The sequence below is a fragment of the Danio aesculapii genome, chromosome 7 (genome assembly GCF_903798145.1).
Source record: "Danio aesculapii chromosome 7, fDanAes4.1, whole genome shotgun sequence".
NCBI classification, from domain to species: domain Eukaryota; kingdom Metazoa; phylum Chordata; class Actinopteri; order Cypriniformes; family Danionidae; genus Danio; species Danio aesculapii.
Window position 1 is genome coordinate 51,203,364 of NC_079441.1, and position 17,762 is coordinate 51,221,125.

Sequence of the window (17,762 nt, forward strand, 5' to 3'; positions counted from 1 at the left end):
CAACCTTTCTAATTGTGCCTGATTATGGTGATACATTACACACCTGCTCTATTTGAACAACCCTTGATTCTGTGTACCATGCTTCATTATTCATTCATTTTCTTTTTAGCTTAGTCCCTTTATTCATCAGGGGTTGCTACAGCGGAATGAACCGCCAACTTATGCAGCATATGTTTTATGCAGTGGATGCCCTTCCAGCTGCAACCCAACACTGGGAAACATCCATACACTCTCATTCATATTCATATACATACACTATGGACCATTTAGCTTACCCAATTCCCCTATAGTGCATGTCTTTGGACTGTAGTAGGCTTCTGCTACATTCAGACACATTCATATGTTATGTTCTGAAGTGCATAACAATTAAGGATGCAACAGTTAGAGATTTTGGTTGTACGATTATATAGTCTGAAGAATAATCACGGTTTCATGGTTATCACGTCTAATGTAAATTTAAGCTTTATATTAGGTAAGTATTTAAATTAACTGTTGTTATCATCTGCGTTCATACATACACAATCATTTTAATAATTTTTAATAATTCATCATCTTTTGTTTACATTGCACTGAAAGCCACCCACAACTCTCACCGTCACGGCGTGAGATGTTTTCTACTCGGTATGTCTGGAAGGCACAAGCGCATCGCTCCGCTTATGCACGCATATTTGCACATATCCTTACATTGGAAATAATGAACTTGCGCAAACTTGGATAGTTAATCCAGTGCGCGTGTGTATTAGCCTCGCTATAAGCTGGGAACTTTAAACTAGCGCACAGGTGTTGTTTAGTACTTTGTTTAGTTGCAGCAGTTTCGATCTTTGCAACAGGAACGCGGCGTTGAGAAGCCTTTACGATTAAGTATCCAAATGTTTTCGGCTGCCACTCGCTTAATGTCAGGTGACTCACGCTCTGCGCAGCCTTCAACTGCAGCTCGTGCTGTATTGAACAGACGCACATCACTTCATAACTATAGCGACTGTTTTTCGACAGCTAAATGTATTCTTGATGTCTTGGTCACACTATTTGGAGGGTCGGAACAATTTGCCTTGCAGGCCGCCAACTGAATAGCCCTGACATACAACATCATGATTCACTGAACTACATTTCCCATAATCCTTTTGCACATTCACAGGTACCTTAATGCATGCACCTGTAGCTAATCAGGGTACTATAAAACAGAAAACTCTCAAACTATTGTGGTCCAAGTGTTGCATGTGTGTATCGATAGCTTTGCTTATGAAGCCATTTCCAGTTACAGTCCTATGTGTTAACTTTGAGCCTAGCCTAGTCTGAATTTCTGTATCTGTAATAAAGTAAATACTTTCCATGAATGACAGCTTACCGGATATCCAAGGAGACCTGGTTCACCATCTTTGCCAGGTTTTCCCTTAAAAATATAAATATATCACAGCATGAATGCCATAAAATGCTATGTTTTGTAATCTGTAAATTAAAGCGTTTATTTGCAAAAACAGATCATTTTTATAATTAAGTTGCATAGTTTTTTAAACATTGTGCTTTGCAGAGTACAATTGCAAAAAAGAGAAAAAAAAACTTGATTTATGGAAATTACTAAAACTGCAGCTTTAATAGTTTTCAGAAATCATGCAAAGAAGAAAAATATTTCAGAAAAATTCTAAAAATTATTTTTGCAAACTCCTAAAATATAAACGACCTACCCTCTTTCCAGCCTCCCCAGGTTCTCCTTTCTCTCCTTTCTGACCCCCTTGTGGACCCTTTTACAGAAAAACAGGATTGTTTTTTTACAAACAGAACAAGAAACAGTCATAGGCATAGACTGACATTTGAACTAATTGGGGCCAAACGCAAAAAAAAGAAGTGATAATAAAAATGAATTACATTATGTTTTAATGTTTTCATTTGGTTTAATTTTTTTCTTTTATACACCTTAAGTTTTGACTTTTTTGTTCAGGAGCCTATAATCTAGATTGTAATTGAATATTTGTTTTATAGCATAATAAAAACAATGCTATAATTATTATTAGGTTATCAGCAGTTGTTTATTACTTTAGATCAGAGATGCCCAAACTAGGGTCTGTGGGCTAAAGTTGGCCCATGGTAACCTTTGATTTGGCCCACCATCCCATCTGGGATGAGAGGAAGAATGATGGAGATTGTTTAGAGATTGTCAATTCAGACTGATGTCTATCTGTTAGTTTCACTGAAATGATTATTTAATTATTAATAATATGCCAATTGGGCATGTAAAACATGTATTTAGACCAAATTTATCTAAAAGAAAGAGATAAACAGACACTGCATCACTTTTCCTATTAATCAGCACACAAGGTAGATTAATGTGTGACCGTTTTTTATTTATTTTAAAGTGTCGAAATAAAAACACTACAACATTACCACTGTGCTTAGAAAGACAAATATTAACAAAATTATATAGCAAAATAGGCCAAATTGTAGCCAAAGGATCTCAGAGATATTTTTGATACAAAAATGCTTTGAGTTTTAAAAATATGTTTTGAGGAGTTTCGCTATGCTAACCCCATGAAATAATACATTTTTGAGCCCAAGATCAAGGAGGGGTTTATGTACTATAGTCCTGTCAGAAATGTTGTTAATTAAACTGCAGAATGATCACTTTTTTACATAATTAAATTGACAGAATCCAGAATGTTATTTCATTTTTACATAATAACCAGGTTATGCTAAATGACGATGACTTTTTTAAACCATAATTATTAGCAACATGAAAGCAGACACTTATATTTAGCATGTTTTTTTAGGTATACAAAATCACTTTGCCAATTATATTTGATGTGAACATCTTGTGTTTTAATGAAATCGCATCAGATCTAAAGATACATACAGGGGGTCCAGGGGGGCCTGGGAAACCAGTATCTCCAGGTACACCACGATCACCCTATTAAAAGACACACACACATACACACACACACACACACACACACGAATTAAAATATATATTTATTTGTAGATTTCTGCTTACATGCAATGCCACTCCAGGGCTCAAGACAATCCCAGCAAGCAATTTTGTGTTTAATAGACATCTAATAGACATCTAAACATAAACAGTTTGGCTAAAACAAGGCTAAAATTGGACTGTCAGTGAAAATCTAATAGACATCTAAGAAGGGCCCAACACCAGAGTAGTCGTCAAATAGACAGATTAGACAGACTTTATATGTGTAGTCATTCATTTCCTTTTATTTTATAACTAGTCTAGTTTTGGGCTATTAGACATTTATTAAACATCTTTTAAAAATAAAAAATACTTGCTGGGAACACAAAACAGCACAATTTGTAAAAATGTACAACCACAATTGCAACAATCCCACTACCACAGTAAAAGAGTAACCTAAATCTGTTTTACGACATCGGCTATGAACAAAAAAGTTTAGTACAAATAGAAATAAACAAGGACTGAGTAACTTAGTAAAAATGTATTAATTCTATCATTAATCCTTTAATATATTTAACAAACATACTGCTGATGTATCTCATAATCAACAGAATGAATAAAGGTTGTTACTCGCAGTCTGGAGCCTTACACTCATAACAACATAACAACATTTTTACTGTTTGTCAGTGTGTGTGGCAAACAATAAAGGAATCGTTGCTTAAAAACTTCCTTTGGGCTGTAAGTCAAAAAACATTGGAGCAAAGAAGTGAGGATACCTTTTCTCCTTGTTGAATGACTGTATCTGGTGAACCTGACACTTCGCCAACTTGTCCTGGTGGCCCTGGAGGTCCTTGTAATCCACGGTCACCCTGCAAACATAAACATAAGCACACCCAAAAATGAAAATTCAGCCATCATTTAGTCATCCTGCACTTGTTCCAAATCTGTTGGAGTTTTGATGAACACAAAAGAAGATATTTTGACGAATGTTGGAATGGGTTATATGCACACAGACTTTTAATTTTCAGCCAGGCAGCCCAACGGCTTCTGGTGAACTGTCTTTCCATTACCAATAATCGCCACGTTTAAGATCTGTTTTCTTTAAAAATAAGTGATCTTCACTGCCTGATAGATATCCGATATAAAGTGGGTCTGCATATCCGATATAAAGAAGCACTGCATTCAATTAAATTCTTGCCTCCTATCTCTTTAAAATATGAACATTTATTTTACTCCAGTATTTTCAATGGAGTTTCTGTGCTAGCCTGCTGATCCTGACAGCGCTTAAGTTTACACGGTCTGTCATCTCTTTTTTAAAACCTAAATGAACGCTTAAGTTTATTTAATTGAATATATTTTAATTACATTATGATGTCGATGCTGTAAAAGGAACCTTATAAAATTGAAAATTATACATAATTGATCACATAAACCTTATACCAGAAGCTTACCATTGGCTGAAAAACACCAGCTGTGCATATACCCCATTGAAGAATTGACTTCCATAGTATTTTTTGTTTCTACTATGTCAATGGATGTCAATAACTGCTGGATTCCAATATCTTCATTTGTGTTCAAACAAAAAAATGAAATTTATAAAAGTTTAGCTTGATTATAGGTAAATGGTGAGCAAATGTTTATTTTTGAGTGAACTATCCCTTTAAATCTTTTAATAAACATGATGAGTGTTGCTTATGTCCCTTTTTTATTTCTGCAAAATGGAAAATACAGATGAAATAATAGATGTCAGCCCTACAATACAGAATTAGCTGCTTTATAATTCAGAATGTCACCAAATTCATCAGATTTTGGATGATTAATCAATGACTCCATAATGGTGCTGTAAACGTAAATAAACATGGACTACACTGTAATGAGTATCTGTAAATTGACAGTTTTCATGTTTTTTTCCTGTTCTTTAGGCTTTTGAATTGCATTATGGGACCTTGATCTTTCTTCCAACAACTTTTAACCTTGAAAAGTTTTAACTGTGTGCAGTGCTATATTATCTGGGTTGGTGTTGAATATTATGGTGCAAAAACCTGGCAATAAGCTGGCAGTACATTTTCTGTTATTTTACAAACTTGGTTCTCTATATATTAATTCTTAAACAATATCTTGCCTCAAACTACTAAAATGTCAATAAAAGTCACTTTGTTTAACTATAGAGTTGAATTTCAACAGCAAAAGACGACAGAGCACATATGAACGTCCCATAATGCAATTCACAACTGTAAATATACAGAAAACACAAAATACGAAACTGTTAATTATTATTAATTTATACACTTTTGTAAAGTTCCTTGGCCATAAACCTCTGCATATCATTACACAAACATTTCAGAGCATGGCAATATAGTGGCCTATTACCCCATTAAAGAACAACAGTGCTCACAGCGGAGCGAGTCGGAATCTCGCGGAGAATTTTTTTCACTTCCTCTCTCTCTCTCTCTCTCTCTCTCTCTCTCTCTCTGTGTAGTTTAAGATCAAATAATTAAACCACTGATTAGCCTTTATTAATTATTATTTATTATATATTATTTGGTGGACCACAGCAGTTAGACAGGCCTCAGCCTCCGTTCTATTAGCTACATGATAGAAAAGAATATTCTAAAGTGTTTAATACATAGCTCCAGTAATCAAATCTTACCTTTTAAGAGAATGTTTCTGTGTTTAATTTTGACTTTTGACAGAGTTAAAAAGTGTAACATAATTATACAAGCCATATATACTAGTCAAAACACATTATTATTGTGGCATTAAGAAATTAATGGCAGGAAAATTAAATGCATGAATGGTTACACAACATACTCAAAATGGATGTTAAAGTTGCATTTAATTTTTCATTGCAATAAAAGGGAGAGTGGCATGTGTAATTTAATGAACTAACAAATTTTCTCTTATTTGTTCTTTTCTTATCTATTTCTTATCTTATTTTTCTTTCCTTTGCTGATTTGCTGTATTGCTTTTTCTTTATAATCGGCTTTAATTCCTCATACGGCAGCATTAAAACCTCCAACTCCGTCTCTGTAAAGTGCTTTGGTCTTTTTTCCTCACTGTGACTACTGAATCTAGGTGACTAGGTGATCTACTGAAAATGCATTCAGGTATGCGTCGTGCGCGCGCATTAACCTGCGGTTATCTTCAGGAGGTTGATTTAACTAACTCTTATCAGCTGTTCTGGAACAGACATAGTCATGGTAAGCAGGTTTTGGGTTAATCAACCGAGAGTTCAGGGTTTAGCAGATGATAAATTAACCAAGCTTTCAGGAATAACCTCCAGGGCATGCCCACATCTGCTATGAGAGTTTTCTTCAAAAGCATTGGAAAACTATCCTCATATCATACGCACACAAAAACGCACAAAAAGTTTCTTAACCATAACCAACAATCAAAATGAGAGTTTAATTTAAACGAGACCAATTTTACTACTGCACAGTAAAATGTCCTTCTTAAAAACAATGACTTGTTTAATTAATAATAAGCAATAACTTGAATAATTACATGAATATTTCATGTTTTAGGGTTCCTAAAGCACATTTTTATTGTTAAAATCTTAATACATTATTGTCTTTTGAGTGCAAAGCTTTGTTTTAACTGTTAAATTTAAAGAGATAGTTCACTCCAAATAAAAAAAAAAAACAATTGTCATCAATTACTGAATCAATTATCCATCATTGTGTAAAACCTATTTGAGTTTCTTTCTTCTGTTGAACACAAAAGAAGATATCTTGAAAAATGCTGTTTTTTTGGAGCCATCGACTCTCATTTTTGTTTTCTACTATGGAAGTCGATGGGCAGCAACCAGCATTCTTCAAAATATCTTCTTTTGTGTTCAACAAAAGCGAGAAACTCAAATAAATGATAAGGTAATTTCCATTTTCGTTTAATTTCAAAGAACAAAAAATGTGAAAAAAAAATAAGGAAAAATATAATAGATTTAACAGGGAATAACTTTTATTGTCAAAGAGCAATGTGTGTACCTTCTCTCCTTTGGGTCCTTGGAAATTCAAGCCCATGTTTCCCTTCAAGAAAAAGGCACATATTAGCATTCAGATCACTTTTAGGCACTTTTACTTAACTCCGGTACTACCTACCTTTGGTCCCGGTGGACCAGGAGGGCCTGGGCGACCCTGAAAAGAGCAGAATTATATTAATAAAACTAAGTTAGTATAATTGTATAAGTATTAATATATATATATATATATATATATATATATATATATATATATATATATATATATATATATATATATATATATATAAAGTGTCATTTAAAGGGCACCTATGGTGAAAAATCTACTTTTCAAGCTGTTTGGACAGACATATGTGCATGTATGGTGTATAGACCGTCATATTGGGGTGATATAAACACACCCAGTCCTTTTTCTTCAATTTGGCAACATAAAAACGGTGGACCAATTGGAGCAGTTTTCAGATCGACCGCAACTTTACGTAAGAGTGCGGTCCCCCCGCCCACCAATATTGATTGACAGCTGCGCGCATTAACATGTCCCGGTAGTCAAGTGTATAATCATATCAACAAGAGAGGACATGCGCAAAGCAGCCGGAATAAAAGGTGTGTTCAGTTCGCTAGGATCATCAATCATCATCAAATGTGATCAAGAGTAAGTTTCACATGTTTAAAATGTTTTAAAACAGAGCACGTGTGTAATGAATTACAGTGATTTAGCTTAGCTTTACTTCATCAGCACAGCCGCGTCTTAGAACAATTATAAAGGAAGATGCTTCAATCCTGGTTTGTGGACGTTAAATCAGGTTTATTTTGTACATTAATATAACAGATATTCATACAGCAGTGGATATTAACCTGTATCATGTCACACTTGCTTGCAAAAACAGTGCAAAGCTAAACGGGCGCTCTGTCTGTGTGTGTGTGTCTACTGAGGTGTGTGTGTGCGCGTGTATCTGTGTGTGCGTGTGCGCGCGTGAACTTTGTGTGACTCTGCGATGCAACTGCACAATAAATCCTCATTGGTAAAGTTCTTACTGTAGTATTTCTCACAAACGCTACGTGAGATCTGCTTCTTTTAAGTCTGTCTGTTGTCTGACGCAGCCGAGGGAGGAGATTAAGGCACGTAGAAACGGTGGGCGGGGAGGACTAGCCTTAAAGGAGCAGTGCACCATAACCGCCACCCAGTGAAAAAATGTATAAATAGGAATTCAATAAAAGGTATGATAAAAAATCTGATGGGTGTTTTGAGCTGAAACTTTACAGACACATTCTGGAGACGCAAAACACTTATATTAAATCTGAAAAAAAGACTAACCTAGGTGCCCTTTAATTTATTTCTTTGAACCATGTGCATGGTAAAGTTTATGTGATTAATTTCCAAATATTTAACTGCACTAAGTATGAGTGAAATTGAAATAGGAGTCTTACCTCAAACCCTTTGGGACCAGGAGGACCGATAGGCCCTTGAAGACCTGGGGGTCCGGGATCACCCTATACATCAAAACCAGACTGTTACACACAGAATAATGGACGTATTCACAATTTTATAGTTCAAGCTTCTCAAACTATGAAAGATAAAGTCAAAGTTTGCAAGATATAAAACTGTTTAAATGACTTTAATATTCACACAGCATCCATTAAATCTAGACATGAAAGTCTTAGCTTGAACATTGAATTTTGCCGCAATCTGCTTCTGCTAATCTGTAAATGCTCACCCTTCTGCCTGGAAAGCCATTACTGCCTGGAAGTCCGTTTTCTGAAATGCGGTTAATGTCGATGACTTCCCCAGGTTCTCCCTGCAGGAGAAAAGAGATGTTATTTACAAACTTTGTCACACACATTTAGTGATTTGCATAAAAGAGAGTTTGTCACTACAGTGAAAAATATGTGTATTATGAAATTAAATACTTGCCTTTTGTCCTATGAGACCTGGTGGACCCTGTGGAAACATAAAGTATGAATTAGTTTAAGAATAATTCAAACATTTTTTGAAGTTCTTTATCAGTATGCGGGATTGACACCTAGTGGTTGACATAGATATTAGTGAGCGTTTGTTTTTTTACCCAGACCCCTCCGTCGACGACAGGACGCAAATGCAGGTTGATAGACTGATGACATGAGCCTTTCACTGTAAGATACTCAGCTAATGTTTATGTCTGTAGTATTTGTATTATTTGTTAATTAAAAACCACCTCATGTGGATTTTTATAACTCTGAATCTGTCACATATCTGAGGCTGCTACTGTCCTCCAGAGGTCGCCATTTTAGCTGCACTCGCATATCCTCCTGTGACCTGAAGAAATATTTTTTCTTTTTCTTTTTTTCTGTGATTTCCTACATCCTTTGGGTTAAAAAAATTCTACAGTATAGAGTTTTTACATTTTGTTTTTATTTTAAATTTTACAGCATGTCCACTGTAGTAGACCACAGGACCATTTTAGTTCAAAACAACCACCACTCAGACAACAAAACTGTACAGGATATGGCTGTAAAGGGATAATAATCCAATATTAATGTAACAATCCAAAACAAACTTAACATAAAAGTGATATAAAACTGATTGTCATTCTCTAATTGTCTCTAATTCTCTAACTGTCTGATTGTCAGACTCTAAATCAAAGTCTCCCTCAACTATCTTACAAAGAATCCTCTCTGCTTCAGTTCTGCCCCCTACAACAGCAGTCATTAATTAGATTAAGATGGTCCTGGTGTCCACTATAGTGGACATTTAAAAAAGGATGATATTTTGAAACACAAACAAGTTAATAGCTTTGAAAGCTAAATGTATTGTTCCTGACACTTTAATAAACAAATATATGTAATAATAATAGTAAAAAAACATTTAAAAAGCAAAATTTTACATGCCTCTCTCCTTCCCATAAATTGTGCTTTTTTGTATGTCAGCCATTTTGGATGCAGTGTAAGAAGTAGTTCCTAGCATGCCAGCCAATCAAATGACATATCACTAGAAAGCCCAGGATGTCCTCTGAGCAGTACAACAGGACTTGACAGAGTAGCGCAAAAAAATCCAAAGAAAATTCATGAAAACGCAATGTCCACTACAGTGGACACAAGTCAATGGGTGGGGTCTCAAGAGATATAGAGGCATCTTGAATTACTGAAGTAAAAAATTTTCCTGCCAAGGCAACCTAGGGCATCCAAATATAATTTGGTAAACTGGCAGTGAGTGGGTTACACGGGACATTATGACACAAAACCCACATTTTTAAAACAGAATAACTGACCATAGCATTGTTTTTCAGATAAACAAGTATGTTCATTTAGTACTTAACATTCACCAAAGCATATTTAAGAGTCAAAAACGTACACACAGCACCTTTAAGAAGAAGATACTATGCCTGCAACTTAAACATGTGACAACAAGTAGCACTTACCGGTTGACCATTTAAACCTCCAAGGCCTGAATTTCCAGGGAATCCTCTTTCACCCTGACAAAAAAAGAGCGGTTTATGTTTGTTTGTACTTTTTAAGTTTTTAGTTTATATTGTTTGTTCAATTATTGTTTGTTGTGTTTCATACTTTAGTTCCGTTACAGCCTGGAATTCCTCTGGGTCCTGGAGCACCATCCTGTCCTGGAAGACCCTGCAAGTAAAAAACACAGATGCTTTCATCGAAAAATTATTGTTATTGCAATAATACTACATGCAATATCTGACTACATGCAACATACACCTATTGAGAGTTGTGATATTTTAAATGTATTTTATGTGCCCAGCATTCCCTGCAGACACAAGACATCAACATGACGTCATATTCACGGTGTACCTCAACGTACCCTAACGACACTGGATTTTGTTTGGAAATGAAAATAGGGTTGACGTTAAAACTCAACGTCAGGCCGACGTCAATGTCCAACGTCTAACCTAAAATCAACCAAATATCAATGTCCAATTATGTTACACCTTGACGTTGTGTGGACATTATCACTATGACGTCTATCAGACGTTAGATTTTGGTCACTTTCCAACACAACTTAAAATCAACCAAATATCAACGTAATTTGACGTCATTATTGGACGTCTAAATAATGTTGTCCTTAGACATAGACTAGACACTGAATTTTGGTCACCTGACGTCATGACCTAAATATAACCTAATATTAATATCTTATGATATTGTGTGCATGCTGGGTTGATGTGTTGCATGCATAGTAGGGCTGCACAATATTGGAAAAATCGGACAATGCAATGTTTAGTTTTTCTGCAATATTTATTGCGATATGAATATAATTTTCACCTGGGGTCTCATGTATCAAGACTGCATACGGACAAAAACTTTGCATATACCAGATTTCACGCTCACGTTTGGATTTGCTAACGATGAAATTATCATGAGAATATGCGTTGGTCCGCGCAAACGTCATGTCTGGCGTATGTGTATTTCTTGTGTGTGTTAGTTTTATTTCCATTGGCGACTCCTAGAGGCAATTATGTTAAATTGCAGACTACAAAATATCGCACTAATAAATTATCCTGGCAACTGGTTCTTTCCAAACAGAACTGGCAGACTGCTCAGGGTTAAGCCAGTCGTCTTTAAGCTGTGCAATGCCAGCTGTATGGGACGGGATCATCCGCATGTCTAGCAGGTATATAAGGTATCCATACCATGCAGTTGACCAGCCAAATATTATAGCGCAATTCGCAGCGATCGCCAGTTTTCCCAATGTAATCCGAGCGATCGTCTGCACGCACATTGCTAGAAAGGCACCATCAAAAGATGAATTTGCATACGTGAATGGGAAACATTTCCATTCAATAAATGTACAAATAATATGTGATGCTCAAATGCGCTTAACAAATATTGTGGCAAGGTGGCCTTGGTCAACCCATGATTCATTTATCCTCACAAATAGCATGGTTGGGATGAGGCTCCAAGGTGGAAGGGTGCGCGATGGGTGGCTTCTTGGTGAGAGATGTATTTAAAGATATCATTCCAGCTAAGTTTTTTTATTGTATTTTATCAAGCGTAATTATTTAACTGAATATTAGGAGACCGCGGTTATCCATTAAAGACGTGGCTGTTAACCCCCCTCAACAACCCACAAACTGACCAAGAGCGCAGATACAATGATGTCCATTCTCGCCCTCGTCAGTTTTAGAGCAGGCGATTGGGCAGCTGAAATGCCGTGATAACTGCGGAGGGGTCCTGCTATACCAGCAAACAAAGTGTTCCTCTAATACATCTGTGTCTCCCACAGACACGGATACTACTCCAGACAGTAAAGCGTAGCCCACAATTGAGGCAACTCTCTACTCAAAGAGTGTTAGTTCAGCATTCCCTGTCCCCTCCCTCTTCGGTCCACACTTTGACGGTGTGCCGCTGTTCTCCTCTTAACCTGCACCTTTACATCGGACCATTTCTTTTTTAATTCACTCACAGATGTTCAGACCCCATAGCTTATTTCTATCACACCAGTCAGTTCGTTGAGTGGTGTGATAGAAATAAGCTAAAAATAAATACTAAGAAAACAGAAGAGATGGTATTTGACCCAAAATGTATAGGTGACCATCGTCAAATGGTTGTACATGACCATCCTTTTACTCAGTCAGAAACCTATAAGTACTTGGGCATTTACATTACAGTTCTTTCACATGGAAAACACACATTGAGTGGGTTTGTTCTCATTTACAACAGAGATTGTATTTTTTGCGGAGGTTGCGTCTTTTTGGAGTTAACAAGAAACTCATGATGTTGTTTTATAAAGCAGTTCTCGAAAGCATTGTCAGGTATGGTATCACAGTGTGGTTTGGCAACCTATCTGTTCAGTGTAAATCTAAATTGATGCATCTTCTAAAGACAGCATGGAAAATTGTTGGGCACAATGAATATTTTAATCCTCAAGTTTTATATGAGAATTGTGGACAGGATTGTAAACGATCCAACTCATTTTTTGTTTCCACATTACGAACTGCTTCCCTCTGGTAGAAGATATAGAGTCCCAAAGTGTAGGTTAAACCGTTATAAGAAATCCTTTGTACCTGTTTCAGTGGGTTTATTTAATAAGAGTCTATCTTAATTAGCATTATAAATTTTGTAACTGTTGTATTTTGTATTGTTTTTATTGCTTGTTTTTAATGAATGTCTGCAGCAATATGGCGATGCCCAAAACAAATTTCCTGTCAAGGACAATAAAGTTTAACTGCTTTACTACTACTACTTACACTGCGTGAACCGGGTCAGCTAAACTCTCCCACTCTATTTTTTTTCTTTTGTTATTAATTCCGGAGGACAAATTTGCCAATAATACAGTTTTTCTCCTGTCTACCTCTGATAGGAGCACCTCCAATTCACATTCTGTAGTTTCTCTTTTTGCTTGCTTTTGCCATTGCTTTTCGTTTGGTTTTGCCAAAGTGGAGTCATTACCATATTTATACGGGGGAGGAGGCAGGGAGGGGTTTTGTTTGCTTGTGCACATGCGGTCAGTTTCATGTTAATTCTCATGTACAAAGAGAATATGCGTGGGATTCTGTGTACGCTGTGTTTCATACATCTGATTTTTTTTACTGCGTATGTCCATTTACAGCTTTGACCGTACGCAATGTTTTACTATTAATTCAATGCAAGTCTTTGTACATGAGGCCCCTGATATCTTGAATAGCTCAATTTGGAAAGAACTCATAATTTTATATAGATTGGGATGCTTTTGTAGGCCAGATTTTTTGTTTTTTAGTAAGTATAACTGTAAGCAAATACAATGTACATAGTCTTCATTGTATAAAAGCTTAATTGTTATAACTTCTTGTACACAAATTATTTAAATGCACTTGCAATCTTACAATCATAGGGATTAAAAACAAAACAAACAAGCACTATTTTACTCTATTAAGGTTAAACTTCACAGTCACTCAACAATATGATTCCTTATCAGCTATAATTCCACTCAAATTTCCTCAGGGATGAATAAACTGAAGCTGAACTTGACATTGCATATTCTGCGATGTGACTATTGTGAATGATCACATTGCAATTTTAATGCTAAAAAGACATTGTGCAGCCCTAATGCATAGGTTGGTTATCAAAATAAGACCAATCAGATGGGATCTTACTAACTTTATACTTTCTATTATGCTATTTACTAGACTGGACCCAGAAAGCAGAAAGCTGACCAGTGGTAGGAGTAGAAAAACAAGTAAGGAAAATGACAACAGCAAATAACAATTAAAATATCTGCTGATGTTTTATTTTAAACATAATAGTTTAATCTTTAAATATTGGCACTTTGACATAGTTCTTTTTTAAGCGTGAATTATATTTTATCAGATCATAATAATTTTATTTATTAACTGGTTATTTTAGTGTGACCATTGCATAAATAGATGATTTTAAAAAGCTAATAAAAACAGCACTTTACTATGTAAAAAATAACATTGCAAAAAGATAGATGTCACAGTTCTCAACAACATTGCATATGTTCCCAGTTTCATGCAGCCCTAATGCTTATAACTACTGCCGTTTACAGACCACATTTAAAACATGACTGTCTTTATATATTTAAATTAATTAAAAAAAAATATTTAGCAAGGATCATATGTACTAAAGATAATTTTTTTAATTTCACATGAATTTTGTTCTTTTTAACTTTCTGTTAATTTTTGACAACAATAAAAAAAAATCCTTTAAAAATTGTGTAATATTTAAAGTTGCTTAGGCATGAAATCCACATATTGAAATGACTTCTGAATGATCATGTGACACTGATGATTGGAGCAAAATCCAGCTGTTACACCACAGAAATAAATTATGAATGAAATATACTGAACTAATGAAAGAAAATCCTAAAAATATTTCAGAAATTTACAGTGTTTACTGTGCTGTTAAATGACTTCATTAAGTAACATCACTAATGGAGGTTTAGCACATTACAATACATCAAACAAACCAATAATAAATTAATCAATGACTAATTTAATTTTGGATTACTTTAATTCGTTCATGACGGCACAATTATTTGATTGATTTATTTACTCACTGGGATTCCTGGTGTTCCTGAAAATCCGGGCAATCCAGGAGGTCCCTGCAAAAACACGAAACACTCAACAATTTTTGACAACTGTGAATTCATTATGAGCCAGAAGCTGTAACCGAGAGTCTCTTACTCTTATTCCTTTGGGGCCTATCGACCCTTGAGGTCCGTCATCACCCTGTAAAAGAAAGAAAGTTCAGTTTTAACTGAAGCAATGGTTGATCAATAACTGATTCCAGACGATCAATAATTACAGATGAAGTCAGAATTATTAGCCCCTCTTTGTATTATTGTATCTTTTTAAATATTTCTCAAATGATGTTTAACAGAGCAAGGAAATTTTAACAGTATGTATGATTATATTTTGTCTTCTGGAGAAAGTCTTATTTTATTTTGGCTAGAATAAAATCAGTTATAAATAAAAAAAAATCCTTTTAAGGTCAAAATTATTAGCCCCTTTAAGCTATATATTTTTCGACTATAGTCTACAGAACAAACCATAGTTATTTAATAACTAACCTAACCTTACCCTAACCTGCCTAGTTAACCTAATTAACCTAGTTGAGCCTTTAAAAGTCACTTTAAGCTGTATAGAAGTGTCTTGAAAAATATCTAGTCAAATATTATTTACTATCATCAGAGCAAAGATAAAATAAATCAGTTATTAGAGATGAGTTAAAACTATTATGTTTAGAAATGTGTATAAAAAAATTCTCTCTGTTAGACAGAAATTGGGGAAAAAATAAACATGGGGGCTAATAATTCAGGGGGCTAATAATTCTGACTTTAACTGTAAATGAATGTCACAATATGTGATGTTTTGATCACTGACTTTCTCTCCGCGAGGTCCCATCGGCCCCTCTGGTCCTGGGAAACCTGGAACACCCGGCTGACCCTTCAAACCCGGAAGCCCTCGATCGCCCTGTCAAACACAGATCGCAAAATATGTACATCAACACTAACAATAGAGGCTCAGAGAGAGCCATTGTCATTAAGGAGGTACAGTATGCATATCATCACATCACGTTAAAACATACCACATAGACATTCAACATATCTAAATATAAGAAAGAAAATGAAAAGACAGATATGAAGTGCTTTCCATTATTACCTATGGAACCAATGGTTTTAACAAAAAAAAATCTATAAATAACCCGCTGAATAAATAAAATGGAAAACTAAAACATTTGTTTATTATTAATAATCATTATGCATGTAAACACAATTTGTCATAATTCATTGATTTTAAAAGCACTATATTAGAAAGCACAATAAATAATTCTGTACGTTTTTATCTGTTTGAAAGAAGCATTAAAGCATTTGTCCACTAAGGTTTTGATTTTAACATTAGAGATTATTAATATAGAATAAATTATTTATTTAAAAAAAGATTCAACAAGTGTAACACTTATAATAAAACTACAGTATACTGTACATTATGTTTGTATATTGTATAATAATTTCAGTATTTACATTAATATTTTTAGTATTTATACAAAATATATTTATTCATTCATTCATTTTCCTTCGGCTTTGTTCCTTCACTCATCAGGGGTCGCCGCATTGGAATGAACTGCCAGCTTATCCAGCATATGTTTTATAGGAAACATCCATAAACACTCATTCACACACATACACTATGGACAATTTAGTTTATTCAAGACAATATATTGATGTCTTATGAAGCAAACACTGGGCGTACAATATTATTAGTATTAATCCACAACTTGGGCAAACAGATCTCAGCACAAGTGATGTGAGGTGACAAGAGAGGATCCATGTTTCTGCAAAAAATTGATCTCAGCTGCGATTCCTTGATGCGATAACCGCTATACAGTAGTCAACATTTGAAGTGGATGATCAACCTTTCATCAAAGCTCTCCTAAAATGAGTGAACACTAGTGGTGTAATGGATCACAAATCTCATGGTTCAGATCATACAACAGTTTTTGATTCACGGATCGGACCATTTTTCGGATCAGCAAAAAAGAGAGGAGACAAATCTCTATTGCTTTTCATTCATTCAAAAATATTACTGCAAAAAACATTGGTTTAACGAACAGAACTTAGAGCCTGTAATTTTGATAAAAATCAAAATCAAAATAGAACCGTTTAGAAAATATTCAAAAGGAAAATGATGTTTGCTACTGTTGCTGATAATGCTAATTATAAAAATCTAACATCTTGTACAACAGATCATATTTATTTTCAATTACTGATTCAACAATTCACACATTTTTGAAAACCTGTTCAGTGATATAATTTTGATGGTTGTTTGTCGCCACCCTTTGGTTACAAAATGTAATTGCTACAACATTCACCAATTGTTATAAACGTTGGATTATTAAAAAAAAAATTAATTCGCGGGTCACATGCGTTCCGTATTGTGGGTTGTTAACCACGATCCTTCACACACCTAGTGAACTCCAATTCCAAATTGTCTTAGGACAGTTTTAATTCAAACGTTGACTACTGTACATTCCACTCACAGGCATGACTCTATTTTGATAAATCAACCATATATCATCAAGTGAACGAAATCTTCAGCTCACTGCACTTGTGCGCGTGCCAAGAACTATTTGCCAATGCTGTGGATTAATACTAATAATATTATGATTAATATTCACCTTTTTACACAGTATGATTTTTTCTCTTCATAAGATATCAGTGTATCATCAGGAGCACTGGGATTGATTTAGACTTGTTTGTTTGTATTAATTTTTAACCAAGTTCACCAAGAACCACAGATTCAGCATAAAAATGTAAATTTCAGATGCAAAAATCTCTAACAATAAATAAACCATCTGGAATTTTCTTCTATAATGAGCATTTTTCTCAGCCTTGTATGTTTATATTTGGTTATTTCATGTTAAAGGCAATGACAAGAATCTATTCTTTGCCATAAA

The 17,762-nt window shown here is 34.9% G+C and overlaps 1 protein-coding gene across 1 annotated transcript in view; it reads right to left on the bottom strand.

The window, feature by feature from the left end:
• col4a5 (collagen, type IV, alpha 5 (Alport syndrome)) overlaps positions 1-17,762 on the bottom strand; it is a 98,171-nt gene that overhangs the window by 31,159 nt on the left and 49,250 nt on the right. The window contains exons 3-16 of the mRNA XM_056462131.1: positions 15,689-15,778; positions 14,990-15,034; positions 14,863-14,907; positions 10,413-10,475; positions 10,268-10,321; positions 8,785-8,811; positions 8,588-8,668; positions 8,301-8,363; positions 6,994-7,029; positions 6,880-6,921; positions 3,673-3,765; positions 2,846-2,899; positions 1,683-1,739; positions 1,346-1,390 (exon numbers count right to left, since the gene is read on the bottom strand). Of these exons, the coding sequence (XP_056318106.1) occupies positions 1,346-1,390; positions 1,683-1,739; positions 2,846-2,899; positions 3,673-3,765; positions 6,880-6,921; positions 6,994-7,029; positions 8,301-8,363; positions 8,588-8,668; positions 8,785-8,811; positions 10,268-10,321; positions 10,413-10,475; positions 14,863-14,907; positions 14,990-15,034; positions 15,689-15,778 (795 nt within the window). The remainder of the gene's footprint in view (positions 1-1,345; positions 1,391-1,682; positions 1,740-2,845; positions 2,900-3,672; positions 3,766-6,879; positions 6,922-6,993; positions 7,030-8,300; positions 8,364-8,587; positions 8,669-8,784; positions 8,812-10,267; positions 10,322-10,412; positions 10,476-14,862; positions 14,908-14,989; positions 15,035-15,688; positions 15,779-17,762) is intronic.